Source organism: Anopheles nili, chromosome 2 (genome assembly GCF_943737925.1).
Source record: "Anopheles nili chromosome 2, idAnoNiliSN_F5_01, whole genome shotgun sequence".
Lineage (NCBI taxonomy): Eukaryota > Metazoa > Arthropoda > Insecta > Diptera > Culicidae > Anopheles > Anopheles nili.
The window spans coordinates 59453783-59473165 of record NC_071291.1 but is presented as its reverse complement, the minus strand read 5'-3'; the positions used below and the strand labels follow the sequence as shown (position 1 = coordinate 59473165).

Genomic DNA, 19383 nt, shown 5'->3' with positions numbered 1-19383 from the left:
GGTACGATTTTCAAATCCTATTGCACTACTATTGCACTGCCGCACATACTGCCGCTACATGAACATTAAGCAGTGTCGCTAACCTTATGCGAATTTTTAATTGCTTGTTGAGTATCAGTTATAAGCGAATACATTATAATAATATACCAACGTGCCACAGTGTGGAAACAGTATGGGGGTGAAATAAGTTGCACATTGTGTACATGGTTTTCGTGTGTTTCTAGCTAATTTAGGTGAAACTCATTAGGTTTGTTTCTTTTTCGTTCTATAGTCTGAGTATGCAATCCACGATTTTAACGGTATGTAATGGGATGATGTTTGCGATTTTGATGAAAAACGAGCTCGTGTTACACTCAAATCTTCGTGCAACAGGCATATGCAGTTTTGAAAACCATAATTGTCAATGCACGGAAGCTTATGTCTGAACATAGATAGTGATGAGAAAAATTTTCTGCAGTAATTTAACTCGATTGAGCTTTACTTACGCTACGTTTCGATGTCCTAACTGACTAGCAAATGTGATGTGAAAACAAATCCACCACCAGCACGATGAGAAAAACATCGACTAGCGAACATGAAATAAACTTCACCCAATAGTCATGCACTTACATCAATACAATGCATGTTCTGTGACTGCTAAAACAAAGCCCTATTATTTGCTAATAATACATTTTTTTAAACGACGCACTATTTCTATTGCACTTTCGAAACGTCGTAAGCATGAGTTAGAGAAATACGGCTAAATAAAATGAAGCAACTGCTTCAACGCTTTTGAAAGCGGAACTACTTCCGCTGCAAAGTGATGATAAAATAATGCTTCCTGATAGATTGCACTTGTGTTTTGTGTTAGTCTGCAGTAACTTGAGCCAAAAAAAAAAACGTCTGCTACCACCATGTATGCGAGATGCTTTACCGTGTGATGCTTGATTCGTACGTACGTAATCCCAAGATATGAAACAGGCGATGAGTCTTTTGCGTATGGGCAAGTGTACATGGATCGTGATGTGATGGGTTGAACAGACAGCGATAGCTTTTACACTATCCCACCCTCGCAACCGATGTTGGTCAGTACTTCGGATGACCCACCGGCGGAGGCTGATGATGGAACGGATGAGGCAGATGAGGCTGCCGACGCAACACTTTGCTGTTGGACAGGGCTGGTTGCAGCTGTTGCTGCGGCTGACGCTGCTGCTGCTGTTGCTGTTGCTGTTGCTGCTGCTGCTGCTGTTGGGGACCCGCCTGCATTAGCAACTGTTGGAGAGGTGATAGCATTAATGAAGGGCGCTCGTTGGTGCTGCTGTTGTGCAACATCGGACGAACCATGAACAAGATGAGATACATGATGTGGATGATGCGTGAACATCTGCGGAACTGGATGAGGATGATGATGCTGCGGTAAGGCGTTTGTCGCATTGGCGGCATTGTTCGTGCTGCTGAGGGTGGTTGGGTTTATGTTCATTGTGGTTGTGGTGTTGGTGCTGTTGGTGTTGGGAGGGCATGACTGTAGCACGCTATTGCTATTAATGCTGCTGCTGTTCACTAGGCTGTTACTACTACTGATGGCAGACGAGCTGTTGCTGGAGATGGCCGTGCTACTGAGTGCGCTATTGCAGTTACTACTGTTGACGGGACTAACAGGGGTCGTTGTGTTGCTGCCACCATTGCCGTTGAGAGATCCCGTGCTGCTGCCACCGCTGCTGCTGCTGCTGCTGCTGCTACTACTGTTCCCAGCGTTGTTGAGAAAGGGAATACGCGAGGAGACGGCACCGGCAGCCACAGCGGCCACTGCCGAAACACCCGACAGTTTCGGTGGGATCTGCGGTTTGTTCGGCGGGATCGGTGGTGGCACTCCGCGGCCTCCTATCGGTAGAATTATTGTCTTCTTGATTATTGCCGTCGATGCGGACATCGGGCTCGTCACCGATGCTCCTCCCGATGGGTGTACACTACCGCCGGATGGTGCTCCCCCGCCGCCGATTACCGTGGCCGCGGCAATGCCAGCCGCCTTACGAACGCCAGCGCTCGCCATCTATGGTAGAGTGGGTCCGGCAGAAGGTGTTTTCGATGTTAAAGTGATGTGCAGAAAACAAGTTCGGTGGTAAAGGGGGGGGTTTACTTTTAATTCCTTGTTACATTCGATACGACAAATGTTCAGTATATGTTCGTGTGACAACAGAAGGTTTATTAATTTCGTTTACATTATAAGCAATTGAGTAACATTAATACAACTCCCAATCAAGGTCCTATTCCTTATTAAAAAAAAAAACCTTTGAGTAAGATCCCTGTGAGTAGAATCACAAAATGTTAAACTAATTGAACTACTGCTTCCCACTGGAGCGCAAAATTGAACATAACTTTAAAATATTAAAATCTAAACGATAACGAATGTATAACATGTAAACATTAGTAGCGCAGCGCAAAGTATGGTGTTAAACTTAATAGCATTGCATGTATTAAAATAAACGGATCTAACTATTCGTTCGGCATGAAACTTGCCACATTAAACACATTCCTTCTACTCACGCGGTTATGTTGGATTAGTAAAGGCTATGGCACTGCTTGTTAGTCTGTACTACTACGCACGCGCTTTTGTTAAACATAATTACAAACTTAATTAAACGAAACAGCACAACAAAAAATCTGCTGCCATTATACGAAATGGCAGATAGGCGTATGGTCGATAGAACCCTGCTCTAATTTAAAAATAACTTACTGCTTAGTATCGCAACGCTTTCACATTTGCAGTGTTGGTTATACTTAAAACTTTATTGAGATTAGTTAAATTGTTTCTTCCGATTCACTGCAACATTATTGCGCGCGAAGCAACAAAGCAATTTTGTTTTGTTAATAAAACACATCAACAACCGATAGTTCCCTTAACAGATGTTTTCCACGGTTACACATAACGTTGGGTTTTTTTTTAGTTAGGTGGATAAAATTTTGTTTAATAGGGAGGGAAAACAAAAATGAGAAAAACAAAATTAGCTAATTAGAAAGGATCACATCGGCATCGCTATGTGTATGAGTGTACTAGAGTCTACATGAGCAAAGTAAAAAGAAAACAATATACAACAGCGCCTGTATACCGATTATGAATTCAACTACCACCGGACTACATCAACTAAGTTTTGTTGATGTTACGATGTGAATATTACAAAAGCAAAATACACTACACTACATTGAAAATTAGTAAATTAGACGAACAAAAAACAGATAGTATTGAGAGAAAACAAAACAGATTACTATTCATTTTAAAGCAATGTGATAGATTGGTGTCAATGAACAGGGATAAGATATGGTATACAAAAATATAAAACAAAATTTGTACTCTTAATACCGTCCGTTTGGTTCTTTTTTTCTATATTCCATTGTTGTACCTTAGCATAAAACGAAAACCAGTTGAGTTCAGAGACTGGCAGTTGATGATGTATTGTTAAATTTGCACGCGAGCAGATATGTGATTCGGTGATTGCTCATTAATCATAGTTAAGTGGTTCGCACATGTTGTAAGTATTTGTTCGCATTTAAATCTGCTTTTTTCCTCAATGGAAACATGTGCGGATCACTACCTAACACACGCGTTATGCATAAACCACGCAAAACAAAGAAAAACATCACACAGGCATTTGCAATGATAGGAAGTACAAAAAAGCAACATAGCTAATAGAACGCCAAGCAGTTGAAGCAAAAGATTGTCGCAAAAACGCTCCCAAAGAGCGCGTTGTACAAATGCAATATGGTACACGTTGAATTGGAACGACATGTTAGTAGATAGTGAAACAAGTGAGCTCACCTTTCCCGTCGGCGTATTTGCGTAGGTATCCGCATTTGCAGGCACAGGAGATGGACCTGACGCCCCAGTGCCTAAGATCGAAGGAGAGGTGACCGAAAGCTGTGAAATAGCCGTCTGTCTGATCAGCTGTCCCGGTGACACGGACCGTGCTATACCGGTTGCTGGAAACAAGTGAAGAAAAAAAACATATTAGAACAAGCTAAAACATCAACAAACAGTCAACAGAACAAGCTAGAATTTTAGCTACTTTAAATAAAACAGTAAATAATCAGGATTCTAATATCGGCGCAGATAGGAGAAACATTTTTACGTAACGTATGTATAGCGTATTTGCATGTTTCTTCTCTCAAGTAACGAAAATCTCAAGCTGGCACATATTACAATAAACAATAAGCCACGGCAAAAAATAAATATGGCAAAACAACAAAACAAAACGTTAATTGCAATGCTGTTTACTTGGTGCCGAAACTGGAACGCTCGATACGGTAGCGGTCGGTTGGACCACTTTCGTCGCCATGCTACTAATCATCTGTCCCGGTATACCTATAGGACCCGCTGTTGCTGTGAAAAGGAAAAGAAAAACATGATCCCCGCAAGTGGATAAAATAATCATATTATATCATTTTCAATTGCAGGATTCGAATTCAATTGTCTTTAAATCTATTTTGTTGCATGTTCAATTTTTTTTTGGAATCTATCCTTTTTCGAATAATTTATTATTGCATTGGATATGAAATATGTTTCGAAAAATTATCTATTTAACGGTATTCCCAATGAAAAATTATGAGCTACCAACATAACACTAAAACTTACCAGTTATTCCACTTGATGAACTCCCACCCGCAACAACACTGCTGGAGGAAACACCACTCCCCGGTATGCCACTGATTGATGGACGAGACGGTACAAGACCACCCGGTTTGGTGGGAAGCTGTGGCGCAACCAGCGGATGACGTATACCGGTCTGCTTACGAAGTAATTCAATTTCCGCCTTTAGCTGCTGTATTTCTAATTCCTGTTCCTTTACCCTGCATGTGTAATAGACAATCAGAAGAAGTTAATTAAGTTTCAAGTAGAATAAGATTTAAAAGTTTATAGGAAGAAAAAACTTCCAACAATTTTGTTTGATATTATTTTTAACTGTCATTTTGTCTGTTAGTTAAAGTTCTCTTTACAACTTTGCAACAATAAACCTAACCACTTTTATTTCTTCTAAAATTTTCCAAAAATGGTAGAAAAATAGATAATAGATTATATTCGAAAGAAAACATTGAGCGATTCAAAACTGCGCAAGCTTGCATTACACAATAGGCATAAATTTACACCAATTATAACGCAAATTTACTATCTCTTCCGATGTAATTTATGCTCGGGCAACTCTAGCCATGCCAATAAAAACTTTTATCGCTTCTCTCCCTTATCATGTTTCCCAGCGAGCGTGATTTTGATAAGGCGACAGATTGCGGCAAAAACAACTATATGCTGAAATGTATATATATACTGCACCATGGCCCCCGTCCCACATTCATACCGTTTCTCTTCCTTCGCCAAACTTTGATGGAGCATTTTACGTTCTAATTCAAACTGTTGCGCCTGCTTTTCCAGGTCCGCTTCCATCCGGAGTGATTTTTTGCTCTCTTCCTCCAAGCCCTCCGCAATCGTGTCAACACGCTGCTTCTCCTCCGACAGTATCTGAGCGAGATCTTCACTTCGCTTCCGCTCCTCGATGTATTTGATGATGATTTTCTTTCGCTCCGCGAGTAGCAGCAATACGATCTGCTTTTGACGGTTCTTCTCCGCTTCGAATTGCTCCTGTATCTTCTTCAGTTCGATTTCGAGCACCTTGTGTTGCTCCTTCTCGTGGTCCAGTTCCTGTTTCAGTCGGGATCGTTCGATCTCTAACCCGTACGTAATATCGTCCCCTTGAGCGGTGGTATGTTCGTGCTTCCGCCGTTCATCGTAAAGTTCCTGCACGACCAGCTTGTGGCGCTCTTCCGCATCCTTAAGGGCTTCTATCATTTTTGCCTGCGCTTGTCGCTGCTGCATGACGAGCGTGGCCAGTGAATCCATCTGCTCGCGCACTCCGCTACGTTGGTCGTTCATTAGGCGCATTTCATGTTCGGAGTGGGCCGCCTGAATCGACGATTGGCGGCTAGCGATGTTGCCACTAGCGGCCAGCTGATCGCGGAACAACGCAGCATGCGGATCGTTAAGGTTCGTGGATTTGCTGTACCGTGGTGTGGTGAGTAGTTGTTTAATTTTTTCCGTTTTCAACACCGCTATAACGACATCGCGAGCCTGCAGCTCTCCTTCCAGGTAGCTAAGCAGTTTAAGTAAATCTGCTTTGCTGAAATCCATTTTCGGGTTGCGCTAAAATACAAAAACAGATCAAAATCAAACATTAACGTCGCAGAGAACCCCTTTAAAAATACAAAAACGTTAAAACTCCTGCTAATGGTAGATAAGTTTGCCTCAATGTTTCGTACAAAAAGACGCCCTAAATTATTACGAGGAAAATCGATTTATAAAATCGTGTCCTTGTTAATAATTTTACAGAAGTTTGTTCGTCTTTTCCTTTCACATTTTGTCTCTCTGTCTTATAATTATAATTATACGTTTTAAAGCCTTAACAAGTCATAGTCTAATTATTGTAAAACCTTGTATTAAGATCAGATAATGCCACAAACAAGAGAAATTTGTTTAGTCCCGGGAAAAACAAGAAAAAGGCATATTCTGCTACGCAGAATAGATGCACCACTAAAGGGCAACCGGTCAATCGCATCTAGACTATTGGCAAACAACAGAACACCCTGCAAATCGTGTGTTCGGGGCAGAGTTGTACTACAGTGACAAGAAGAATTTTACTCCTGCTTTACTATTTGCTGCTCAGGTCTCTTTCCTGCACATGCACTAGTAGACGGCGTTCTCGCACTTTCGCAATCTTTCTCCGGCTCTCGTTCTCGCGCATCAAAACAGGACGTTAGCGGGGGGCATTCAAATATTGATTTTTCCATGCCTTCACTAGCCTCTTAGCGGGCGAGGCGCGCTGAATGATGAAGGATGGAGATAAATGTGTGCACCGTACATCTCATCCCACAGAGTGTAATTGAGTGCCTGACCTTGTAGGTTTTTTTTTCAAATTAATATTACCAACAGCATGCAATATGACAATCCCGTACACTATGGTGCGGTCTAGTGGACCATCTGCGGATGGAGCTTACCTTTAACGTATCGCTGGTCTGCTTGATTGCGGCCAGATCGGCCTCCGTGAACTTCACCGAGCCTTTGGGTTTGTCCGGTGCGGCAGATTCTCCATCGCCGCTGGAGCTGGTTCCAACTTCCGCCATCGTTTGCCGACAAAGTCGTACTCGGGTTCCCAGTGTGCCGCCGTTTGCTGTACGGATGGAGACTGTGTTAGTCACAGCCACCGCCCGGTTAACCGTTTCACCTGAGAAAAACCAGGAAATGCCACCCAACCGGCCGGGGCCCCGAAAAAGTTCAATGTAAGGACAACAGCGCACAGGAAACCACCGCACACGTAACGTCGCCTCTCGTTAGGGTGGTATATTTTTTTCTTTTGTTTTTTTTTCTTCACCGAAACACAATACACCAACTAATCGATCGCAAGCTAACTAGCTTTTTGGGAAACTGATAGCGGTGTGGTTGCACGGTGACGGTTTGACCGCTTGCCCACAAATCTATTTCTATTTGCGGTGAGATAACTATCGATTAACAAAGAAAGCACTTCCCGAACGGAGCAGCAAAATCCTTGTCCAGCTGCTACCTATTAGCGTTCTTCAGAAATAACAAGCATCACACAAGATGATGCTTATGGCGGTTTTGACAGATGAATCAGGGCTCGACAAACTACTGCTGTCCGAGATTCAATAACATTAAAAAACAACGATCATATAATTATTTATACATGTTCGTTAACTTTCATTGAAGTGATTCTCATTTAGCATCTCATTTTTCATAAGAATATGTTAAAATCATTCCTGTTTACAACACAATAAGAAATTATTTTTATGTAAACAAGGGTATGTTTACAGAAATATTTCATTCATTGTTTTCAGCATGAAAAGTTTGTAGTCAAAAGTTCAAAGCTTCAAAAATAGTCCACACCGAGCCGGATGTCTTTGCAAATGGGTGATTGTCGGACATTCATCAATTTACGTCGCTTGAAGGAAATTAATCGGTTTGTGATGTTTTGTCAACACTCGCGTAGACAGTATGTCTTATGATAAAGACCGATAATAACGCATATATCCGCTATGAATTCGAATGAAGCAATCGAAGTGTAAGTCGATAGTAGCAACATAAATAACAAGGTGTAACAATTCTCTTTTTTGTAGGCATTTACAAATTCCGTTTCCTAGCCGTCGTGAAGCAGAGATAGCGTTTGATGTACTACGTATCGACAGCGAACCAAAACGGAGCTTCGTTCAAAGGTCTTTCGAATTGCAAAATAATATAGTGCTGCTTGAGTTATCTGGCAAACAGGCAAAAAACGTTCGTGTTGCAGTCACATCGTTTTTTGAAGCGCTGCTACTATGCTGTGATACGCTTGAGCAATTTGGCGCACCCGTTTCGGAACAGTACGACCACTATTAGGCTCGAAGGATAACCGTTTCACTGAGTGCATCATAATTGCATAAAATGCCAGAACACACGCCAGCCCCGACACCCGGTCGTGCCATCTATGGCTTTGCGTTGTTTCTGCTCTTCAAAACCCTCTTCTTTATGTACGTCGTTTGGGCGTTCGTTCCCACTTCGCTATTCGATCAGCTAGGTCTAACGTACCTTCCCGATAAGTATTTCGCGCTTTTCATACCAATTCTTGCACTAGTGGCCGTAACTCTGTTTGCCTTTATAATCTATCCTTCCCTCGCGCTCGCAATGACGCCGGATGTGGACGATCCGGTCACCATTTCGGATACGTTCACTATTGTGCGGTGTGAGTATCGCTTTCCGGACGGTCAGTGTTGTCTTCAGCGGGTCGAAGACCCGTTCACTACCGGATGGAATGCAAAGCGGCTCTGTGCTAAACACTGTTCTCGTCACATTGAACAGCAAAGGACGGTGCGTGTGGCCAATTTTTGCGATTGTCCCTACGAAGCTCACTGCTTGCTTCGTAAGGATCCTGATTATTTACCTACTTTGAGAAACAAAGACCCTATACCAGCAGCAAACGATATAAATGTATCGAAAGTGAGCCGAGTCCTGTACGCAAGACAATGATTTTTCTTTTAAGTGGGGGGAATGTAAATTCAAAAACAATAGCTAATAGTAAAAAATATATATGCAGAATATACTAACAAATACGCGCGACAATGATTTTTTAGAGAGGAGTATGTAAATTCAAAAACAATTGCTAGTAGTAAAAAGAAATATTTGCAGCATATTCTAACCAATAAACTCAACAAAAAATTAGCTATACATGTACATTTTTTATTTAGTTATCAGAGAACAAGCAATATAAAGGTAAGACGCATCAATCATCCGTTTTAGGCTTCTTATTCCTATTGCGGTTCTTAACATTGTGCGTTTCGTAGAAGTTGCTTCCAATTTTCTTTCTCTTGCCGGCCCGCTCGATAGCACGCTTCTGCTTCGATGTAAGTTTGGCAGGCACCTTTTGGGAACTGGATTCAGGCTCACTTGTCTTCTCTGTAGCGTTGCTTTCCACGGCAGTTTGCTTTTTCTTGGTAGTCTCTCCCTTTTCCTTTGCGGTACGATGCACCACTCGACCGGCTTCCTCGTCGTACTCATCCTCCGAATAAAAGTCACTAATCCCGGACGAATCTTCATCGTTCTCACCATCACCCGTAGCAGAGGATTTCTTACGATTTGCTTTCTTGGCTTTCGCTTCCGCTTTTTTCTCTTCTTTCAGCTTTTCCAGCAGCTCTAGATCAATCTTGTCAATCTCGCGAATGTCTTCGCTTTCAAACTCCAAATTAACCTTTATCTTGCGGAAGTCCTGTATCTGGAACAGCTCTCGACCCTTCTTCACCGAGTCAGGAATCGTCGGAGTCGCGGTCACACCAGAATAAGTACTCTTCTGGTCTTCCTCTGGTAGAGCTGTGCGATCGCCTTCGTCCTGCTCCGTTTCCGTCACCTGCTCGTGAACGGATTTAGGAATTTCGAATCCTTCAGGTGCTACATAGAACGGCAATTTACCGCGCTGCCAGTCGTTCAAGATCATCTTGGAGACCGTCTGTACATCCGGTTCGCCTTTTTTCAGCAGCTTTCCAGTTTTGCGAGCAATCTGCTCAAGAAAGTCGATGTGATCCGTCCACTCCTTGATGCCGTACGTCTTCACGATGTACTCTCTACGGATTCTCTTCAGAACCTCCTCGATGTAATCTTCCGGATTGTTGACCAGCTCCACGCGTACCACCGCCTTCAACACCTTTTCGGTGTCCGTTTCCGCCGTGGGATACACCACACCGGGACAATCGATCAGGAAGATTCGCTTCATCAGTGTAATGTATTGCCAGACTTTTGTTTCTCCTGCGATGGGGGCCACTTTGCACACCTTCTTGCTACGCAACGCGTTTATGACGGACGATTTACCAACGTTCGGGTAGCCTATGAATCCAACGCTGATTTGTTTCTTGTCCACGTGCAGTTTGCCGATCTGTCTCAGAAGATTGATAAGGGCACCCTTGCCAAAAGGATGCGTGAGCGACGCGTGGAAAGCAATTGTCGGGTACTCCTTGCTAAGAATCGCAACCCAACGCTGCGTCACCCAAATCGGCACCAGATCCACCTTGTTCAGTATGAAGAATAGATGTTTGTGGGGTTTTTCTTTGCGCAGGAAGTTTTCGATGTACTTCGAGCGGGTTCCCATCGGATCGCGAGCGTCCAGAACTTGCAGCAGCACGTCCGCCGAATCGACTACTTTGTGAAGCTCGTTCCAGATACGTTTGCTTTGGCCGGCTGCGAAGATGTACTCTCGCACCGCGTCCTTCACACCACCGTCGTCGCGTTCGATATCGTGATCCTTCGTTTCGTCGTACTTCTCCGCTGACTCCTCTGCGGTTTTCGTAAGGTCTTCCAAATCGCGCACCTTTAAAGTCGGCCGTTTCCGCAGCTTCTTTTTACCAAACACGGTCTCGTAGCTCTCCGTGTCCAGCAAATGCACCCGCTGATACCGAGCCGTTTCATTGAGCAGCGTGATCGGTAAGTTGGTAGGCTTCATGATAACTTTGTACGGGTCTTTAACCGCCTTTCCCATCTCTTCTTGAAACTTTTGCAACGATTTCTGCGAGATAACGCGCGAATTGGCGAACCATTTCGGTGACGGTTCTACGCGAGCCACGGTGCCACTGTTGACCCATCCTTGGAACGGAGCCGGTGTAAGGATTTTTCCGTGGCGATCACGTTTTGCCTTAAAGTTGCGGTACATCTGCAACCTTTTGATGGTTGCTTTCGTACGTGGCTTGGCCACCCCTTTGAGACCTTCCGTAGGCCGGTCCGGGTTCATGGAGTGCGTCGATTTGTTAATCGACATTTTACGGGGAGGCCCCGAGCGGGAGCTCACTTTCGGCATGGTGCTAAATTAAGCTCTTCCAGCAGGACAGATACACTGGTTTGAATTCTTTTTCGTGGAAAATAAAATATGAAAACTTGGTATTACTCAATGATAACAACGGAGCCTGTTCAAGTATGCTAGCACGCGGCTCGCAGAGGTATATGACAGCTGGAAACGAAAGCCAAATTTATACTAAAACAAAACAGAATCAATAACAAAAATTTGACGTTTATCTCACAATCGTAATTCTTTTGAATTTTAAATTTTATTGAAAAGAAATAAGTATACAATATCGACAAATTCGAATCTTGCAAAAGATCTTTTAAACTGATGTTTTCCAATATTTTCAGGAACGAAAGACGAGTGAATGCAAGCCATACATGCGGTTCGAATATTGCATTCCTTCCCGAATGAGATCGAGTGCGGAGTTCGGAAATAACACACAATTATAAATGAAACTATGCATGAAATGCATGTAATATAACTCTACTGAAGCTTTATTTCAAAAGAAAGATTCATTTGGCAACGGAAAAAGTTCAGCAATCGTATGTAATTTGAATAAATAATTTTTGTTTCCTGGGCAACGGAAATATTCACTTGACAGTTTATCCGTCTCCCAGCTAGGTTGTTTACATTGGCAAAGTAGAAATACCTGTTTTCATGAAAAAAGCTGACCGCCGGGACGTGGAGCCGTCGTACTAACTGAACTGCAGGCATTCCGTAAACAGTGCTCGATCGCGCGATCGGTTCCTGCCGCGTTGTGCGTGGCGCGGTCAGACATTGGAATTCGAACCATCTCTTCGTCTGGCGATCGTAGCCGTGCGTGGTGTGTGCGTTAAGGTGAGCATCCATGCAGCATCGGTAGAGCCGTGCATGGTTAAACAGACTTTCTCCTTCTCGTAATCGTCCGCGGCCGTGTCGTGTGAGTGGCGCGTTTCATTCATCGTTTTGCTTTTGGGGGTATTTTGTTCGAATTTCTTAGCTACAATTCGTCGTTTCGCACAGCTCGTAGTGCAAGTTTGGTTACCGCAACGTGTGCACAACACCACCAGTTCATACCGCGCATACCGTGTCCCCTACGATGCGATGGATTCCAACTAGTGTAGAATTTCCAATCTCAGCATTGCTGTGACGTGACCCGGGCTCGTGTTCTCCCAGCGCGCTCTGCGAGACGTTTTGACCTGCTTTGCGAGCCGCAATTGATTACTTGATCGGTGCCCCGATTTATTTCCAACGCAACGTATTCCCTACTTTTCACCCGTTCGATGACCGGCTGACCGTTATTTGTTTCAGTTTCGTTCGCCAGCAAAGTTCGAATTGATAAGAGAAAGTATTGAAAGATTTTTGCGAAAAGAAGAAACACTCCGTGGCCTACTCTGCACGCGGTTACGCACACGTTCGCTGAAGTGTTTTCCTTTTTTGCTGGTGTTCTCCGTGCGCGGTACGACGAATTGTGTGGAATTTCCAACGTGTTTTGTTCCGGTGCGGTGCTGGGACGGTTCGGAACCTAAACGCAGCTAATCACGGCGTTTGCATGTGGCGATAGGCCAGCCGTCCGTTCCGGTTGTATGTATGCGTTCAGGTGCATTAAGAGGTGGTTTGTTTTCTTGCATTTTCCTAGGCGAAACCAGGAAAGGTGCATTACTCGTTTCGGTTGGAGTGAAGTGTATTACGGTGGGAAAGCGGAAAAGCAGCAGCTCGGTTCGGTAACGTGCAGTTGGAAAAACCAGCCTCAACCATGGCCTCTGTTACCGCAACCGATCAGTCCCGGAAAAATGTGGAATTTATCGTCAAAAATCTACTTGCTGGAGGTATGTAACGTTTTATATAAATTATGTTCATAAATTGTTATCTACAGGTTATACAAAATAGAGTAACATGGTAATAATTTTCGTAAAGCATGATTATTTTACAATAATTAATGGAAAATATTATTTATCATCTTTTTGCTATACGTTGTATTAAGTCATTCAATCATTTAATCGTTTTATTGTGTACTTGAATTGTGGAAGTATTTCGATCTATTCAAAAACATGTGCAACATGTATATGTACTAACAGTGGAATAATGACAATTCTAAGTAGTCTCATAAAACATTAATATTTATACAATTATTAGATCTCGTGATAAGAACAATTATCTTATGTCTGATCCCCTTTTGCATACAAATACTCTGTTATTAATTTTCCTAATATTTCATCTCTTATTATTTAGAAAAACCTCTTTTCCGAATAGTTTGTTTTATAGCTTATAGTAAAACGAATAAATGCACTCCTTCATGATTAATCTCAGTAACACTGGCAAAAAGTTAAACTTTAATGCCTGCAAAGCCACAACAGAAACAAGCGATCGAATATCCACAGCCAGCCTTGATCAAAATCGGTGCCTTTATGTTTCAACACATCTCCTAGCACTAGCTCGGTATATATACCGGTACCTGGCCACTGTACCGAAGCTGACACTTTCCATTTCGCTGTTGGTAATGCATTGTTTTATTTGCTCATCTGTCTCGCATTGGCGCTGTGAACAGGTTTTTTTTGGCGGTGAAAATCATGGTCTGTTTTGGCGGTTTTTTCACACTGTTTGATGAGCCCATTAAAATATATTTTCACTACTGTGACTCACGCGCGATGTGTCCGAACAAGTAAACGCATTGTATTGCGCTTTTTGTTTTCGCGGAGAGAGTTTCATAACCACCCGGGGTAATTGGAGTGCTGAACTTTAGCGCGGGCTCGAAATTTTGCCGACCCAATCGTGACAAGTAGTTTCCCTTGAAAGAAGATCCTGTTTCTTTCCAGTTGTGTTTTCGGTACAGCTTTATGTACGCACTTTTAAGATTTGTTGCAAATTTCATTCAACTTTGTACTTGTTAAGCTTGTGTAGGAATGATTTTCATAATTTACATATGATATAAAGCTCCTACAGTTATACCAACGCTACCAAATAAGGGCGTATGTGAAACAGACGTGGTGGTTTTTTAATATTCTCCATCCCTCCGATGTGCACGTTACACTCGATCACATTACAGGTGTGGCCGGAATGTGCTCAAAGACCGCCGTAGCGCCGCTTGATCGCATCAAGATTTTGCTGCAAGCACACTCGATCCACTACAAACATCTCGGCGTATTCAGCGGTCTGCAGCACATCGTCAAGAAGGAATCCTTCTTTGCCTTGTACAAGGGCAATGGCGCACAGATGGTACGAATATTTCCGTACGCCGCTACTCAATTTACCGCGTTCGAGGTGTACAAGAAGGTAGGTATCCCAAAGCGGATTCAGCGATTTATCGATCCATTTAAAAAAATCACCTCCATATGCTTTTTATACTCTTGTTCATACTACCCATCAGTATCTGAGCAAAGTGCTGGGCACGAACTTGCCGATCAAGCACGCGGATAAATTTATTGCCGGTGCGTCCGCGGGTGTGACCGCCGTCACCTTGACGTACCCTTTGGACACGATAAGGGCCCGATTGGCCTTTCAGGTGACCGGAGAGCATCGGTACAACGGTATTGCACACACCGCGGTCACGATCTTCAGGACGGTACGTATGGCGCATGGCAAATGCGGGTTTAACGGCGACATAATTTTAAACAAAACGATCATACGAGCCAGTATGATCGCATGTCCGCCTGGTCTCAGTTTCGTTTCAAGTCGATAAACAATGAAGCCTAAAATGATCCTCAAAAAAAGTGACATTTATTCCGCCCTTTGCGTAATGGATTTTTATTTCCTTATCGTCGATCACAGGAAGGTGGATTGCGTGCCCTTTACCGTGGATTTGTACCGACGCTGATGGGAATGGTACCGTACGCAGGATTTTCGTTCTACTGCTTCGAAATGCTCAAGTTCGTCTGCATGAAGTACGCCCCGGGCATAACGTGTAAAAAGTGTGACCGCAACACCGGTAAGCATTTGCCTGAAATCCTTCTCCCTAGCATGTCCTTGACATCCGCAACCATTTTTTCGCAATTTATTTCGCAGGCGGATTAGTCCTGTGTGTTCCCGCAAAGCTGCTGTGCGGTGGGTTCGCCGGTGCCGTAGCCCAATCCTTCTCCTATCCACTGGACGTGACCCGAAGGCGGATGCAGCTAGCGATGATGAACCCGGAAACGGCAAAGTTCGGGTAAGCGACCAAAACACATCACTTTCAAATACAATCCCGGGTTCGGGGTCGGGTTCAGGTTCTTCGTACAAGCTGATCTTCACCCAAGATCGACCACATTCCAACCAAATATGTGTTGCCGTTTCTTTCGTCACACCCCATTCGATCGGTTGAATAATTCATGCGGTCCTCTCTCGCGATCTAGCGGGGCGCGTATGCAAATCACGCCGAGACGGTCGTACTAAAATGCTCAAATTTGACCTCCAAACGGAAGGACCAGTATGCGTGGTGCAGCAACCTCGTTGCCGAGATAACCACAATCGATCTCTTCCGTTTGGAAACCGCAACAAAACGAGGACATTTGCATATGAAATTGCATAACTATTATCTCCTGCATGGGTGCATACATAAAATAGGGTGCCAGCGATCTCTCTTTGCGGATGTTTCTTATGCAAAACCTCCTTCTGCAATGGACGCGCACATACGAGCCCTTTCCACTCGCTATGATTGAGGCGTGTGTTACTGTTGCAAAAGAGCGTTGAAAAATTGGAAATAAAAAAGCACAGAAAAATCACTGCCAATCCCCCCAGATTCGAGGTAGCACCGGTCATGGTGAGCTTTTGTTTCGGTTTTCTCCGCGATCGCCTGCGAGTTGGACAAACTTTCTCACCTGGCAACACACCTGAGAAGAGGCTGCCACGCGGTTCCAGCGCGTCTGTCCACAAAGACAAAGCGCGCCCCCATGCAGGTGGACGGCGAAACGAGATTTTGGGCCAAGAAAGATGGCTGCCGTGAGAGAAGCTTTTAGCTTTCTTGGGGTGGGGAATCTTTCGTTCAGGTTCACCTTCCCTGTGACACGGTGACACCCAGAGGCTGGGAAAGAAATGAAGAGATGGAGAGAGAGAGAGAAAGAGAGAAAAAAACAGCAAATGACTGTGCTCAGTCGAAAGGCATTTATAGACAGCCAGCCTCTCGGAAACAACCCACTGCCCCCATCGGAATTGCGCAATCCATCCGCCGTTCGACGACATATTTCCCGAATTCCGAAGCCTGCGTGGCATCAGGTGCGATCTGAGCGAACTATTGGACCGCCAAGCGGACTCATTGACTCGCGGCGGTATCTCCCGGATGCTCCGGGGGAAGATCATTATATCTACATTTACGATTTTTTTCCACGTCACTTCCACGCTGATAACTCGTTTTCGCGGGAGGCGAATGGGGTGGTTTTTTTTTTGCTTCTTCGCGTTGGCATTTGCTTGCCGTTTGGGAATGAAATGGAATGGGCAAAAAAAAACCTCTCCACAGAACAGGTTGAATCGAGCTGCCTTTTCCGGGGGTGGTGAGGGAAAAATTTCGCGCACTAGCGCAGGTGTTGTGATGTATATTGGGCAGCGATATCGGGAAGTGGTAATTTGCAAAGGCACTAGCGCGCCCGCGCTTTTTTGAGTGATTAGTTTTTTTTTGTGCATCTTTTGATGTTTGGCATAGCTGTTTGCTAATTAGCGTTGTTGCCTTGATTAAAGTTAATTTACCGAGCAAGTTTATTAGCTGCTATTAATCGCGCGGGAAGTTGTTAGTTGGTGTTAGCTTCGATGCCAAATATGCTTGTACAGAGGTTTCTGATCTTCAAAGCATATAACGCCGTCTAAATTTGTATATAGCTGCATATAGCTATTGGAAAGACAGTAAAATGATATGATTTAAACCCTTCAATACGTCGATTATTTTGCACCACAAAAGGTTCTATCCCTTGCCACCGAATGCTTTTCGAAGTTTATCTGTTACGACGAATTTACAAGCTAGAGTAGCTTCTTGTTCGTGAGAATAAATTGGGGTTTTACGCTTATCCGGGGATCTCATTTTTCGAACGGGGAATGGAATGACGCAAGCAACGAATTGGGAATTTCTTGACCACGGTGTGTTACATCAACACCTACATTAGACTCCGCTGCCCCGATTTCAGGTGGAATCGTAGATCTTCTTCACCCCAGCGTTCGCGTTCCCTAAACATTTAGGATAATTAAAGCTGACCAAGCGGTGGCGGTAAAAGGTCATTAGTCAGCCTCCCCGTTCGATGTTTTTATGCGACGTCCATTTGTTCGCCGTCCCTTCACCATCCGTTTCGATACTAACCATTTATTATCTTATTTCTTCCCCGTGCTGCCTGCCTTTACGCTTGGCGTGATTTCGTGCTGATGATCGATGGTGATGGTATTGCATCTTTGGTATCTTTGGGCTTCCTCGTCACCCTCCTGCCAACACGAACTAAACTGTCCCCTAATGTGTGCAACCGTACCGTGCCGTGGCCGTGTTACATCGATTTTTGCGAATTTCATTTGCTTTGGTCGACCGATCGCCAATAATGTCGTCACCGTGACGCGCGAATGGACCTCACTGCATTTATGTATATATATATATATGCGCCTAATTGAATAACCATTGCGCCTGCGGTGCAATTTTCTCCCCGGGGGCCTGGTTGCATCGACGGTGGCGGTGTGTGTGGTGTGTGTGGTGTGGTGTGGGATGTCTAATAACCAATTGTGCCTAACTTCATGCTCCAATAATGCTGGCAACCTCACGATGACATTTCGCCTGCGGTTTTGGTGCGTTCGATCAAAAATCTATCCCATATCTACGTGCCCTCGTACGTGGTCACGTTGGGTCACGTCATGCTCATCCACGGCGGGGTGTTTCCGACCAACAGGAGGTAGGTTTTTATGGTGCTTTCGCTTTCGCTCTCTAACTGCATGCTTTCTGTGCTACACATTCCTAATGCATAATGCCGTACGTTGAGTAGCTTGCAAGTTAATTTTCACCTTCTCCCCTAGCAGTCGCATTATTCCCATAGTACTATCTTATGTATTTTAATGTTTAATTCTTTTTTTTATGATAACATAATTTCAATAGCTAACTAACATAACATAGCACTTTAATCGTATTTAATTATTTATATATCTCTTATTACACTAATATCTTCTTTCTTTTAATTACTATTCACTGTTTTATTTGTGTACTTCATGTTTTACATCCTTAGTCATGTTATTAGTGTTAAGCTATATTTTGAATTACAATTTATTCCAAAAAATACTTTTTTTGTAGTTCAAAATCTATCATTAATAGATTCGTCTGATTTGAATTTCTATGCTTGAGTTTCTTCACCCCAAATGTTAGATCAAAGGTAGTTGGGGTGAACTTTAGAGACCAATAAAACCAGCTTGGCGTAGCAATTCGATGTGTTTGTGCAGCCACGTTTCGTAACTTTTTGAAGACGATGCTGCCGGTGTGGAAAGGGCATTCCATTTTGTTGTTCTTTCTATTCCAATGATCGATAATTACTCAGATAGCTTTAGATAACTCGGCACATTAGCCTGTTGGCAATTCGATTGCCAATGAATATAGTTTTAAATGGTAATATCAAATCTTATATAAACTTTACCAATAGATTTTTAAAAATTTAAGTTGAATTTTATTCATTTTCACAATTTATGCTATAACGCTGATTCCTATAAACTAACACTTTAGCATTGATACAATAGATTTTTGTATTTCGTTTCTAACAATTTCATTTGTTTGTGGTTAAGATAAACTTGATATAATTGTTTGTTCCTTTATTGCCAAGAGAACTCCCCTTATCTAATTGTGTGTAGAAGTTTCACATCGAAACTTTGTGAACGTATTTTGTTGCGTGTGTTTCAATTGCGTCTGATTTCAGCACTTATTAGCGTATTTACAACATTTCTCATACATTTTACTCATACAACATCTCCTCTTTCTAGCATGGGAATGTGGAAAACGTTAAGCATAATCTACAACGAGAACGGTATCATCAAAGGCCTTTACCGGGGGATGTCGATCAATTACCTGCGCGCCATTCCGATGGTGGCAGTGTCGTTTTCAACCTACGAAGTGCTAAAGCAAGCCCTCAAACTGGACACGGGTATGAAGATTTGA

The 19383-nt window shown here is 43.4% G+C and overlaps 5 protein-coding genes across 5 annotated transcripts; 3 read left to right on the top strand and 2 right to left on the bottom strand.

Annotated features, from left to right (window-relative positions):
* Positions 1-1033: 1033 nt before the first annotated feature.
* LOC128721327 (CTTNBP2 N-terminal-like protein) lies at positions 1034-7578 on the bottom strand. The gene is made up of 7 exons (XM_053815070.1): positions 7015-7578; positions 5325-6163; positions 4607-4821; positions 4250-4354; positions 3794-3954; positions 1321-2029; positions 1034-1251 (listed from the first exon to the last, which is right to left on the bottom strand). Exons 1-7 carry the CDS (start codon positions 7138-7140, stop codon positions 1034-1036), a joined length of 2373 nt encoding a protein of 790 aa, XP_053671045.1. The 5' UTR covers positions 7141-7578.
* A 393-nt stretch (positions 7579-7971) lies between these two features.
* LOC128721344 (uncharacterized) lies at positions 7972-8407 on the top strand. Its single transcript, XM_053815087.1, has 2 exons — positions 7972-8093; positions 8149-8407. Exons 1-2 carry the CDS (start codon positions 8068-8070, stop codon positions 8405-8407), a joined length of 285 nt encoding a protein of 94 aa, XP_053671062.1. The 5' UTR covers positions 7972-8067.
* A 27-nt stretch (positions 8408-8434) lies between these two features.
* LOC128721340 (uncharacterized) lies at positions 8435-9184 on the top strand. Its single transcript, XM_053815084.1, has one exon. It carries the CDS (start codon positions 8453-8455, stop codon positions 9032-9034), a length of 582 nt encoding a protein of 193 aa, XP_053671059.1. The 5' UTR covers positions 8435-8452; the 3' UTR covers positions 9035-9184.
* Positions 9185-9287: 103 nt separating this feature from the next.
* Positions 9288-11432, bottom strand: LOC128721328 (nucleolar GTP-binding protein 2). Its single transcript, XM_053815071.1, has one exon. It carries the CDS (start codon positions 11343-11345, stop codon positions 9288-9290), a length of 2058 nt encoding a protein of 685 aa, XP_053671046.1. The 5' UTR covers positions 11346-11432.
* A 1583-nt stretch (positions 11433-13015) lies between these two features.
* Positions 13016-19383, top strand: LOC128721335 (solute carrier family 25 member 16-like). Its single transcript, XM_053815078.1, has 7 exons — positions 13016-13138; positions 14356-14582; positions 14677-14871; positions 15078-15234; positions 15312-15453; positions 18137-18139; positions 19209-19383. The coding sequence occupies exons 1-7, from the start codon at positions 13066-13068 to the stop codon at positions 19381-19383; spliced, it is 972 nt and encodes a 323-aa protein (XP_053671053.1). The 5' UTR covers positions 13016-13065.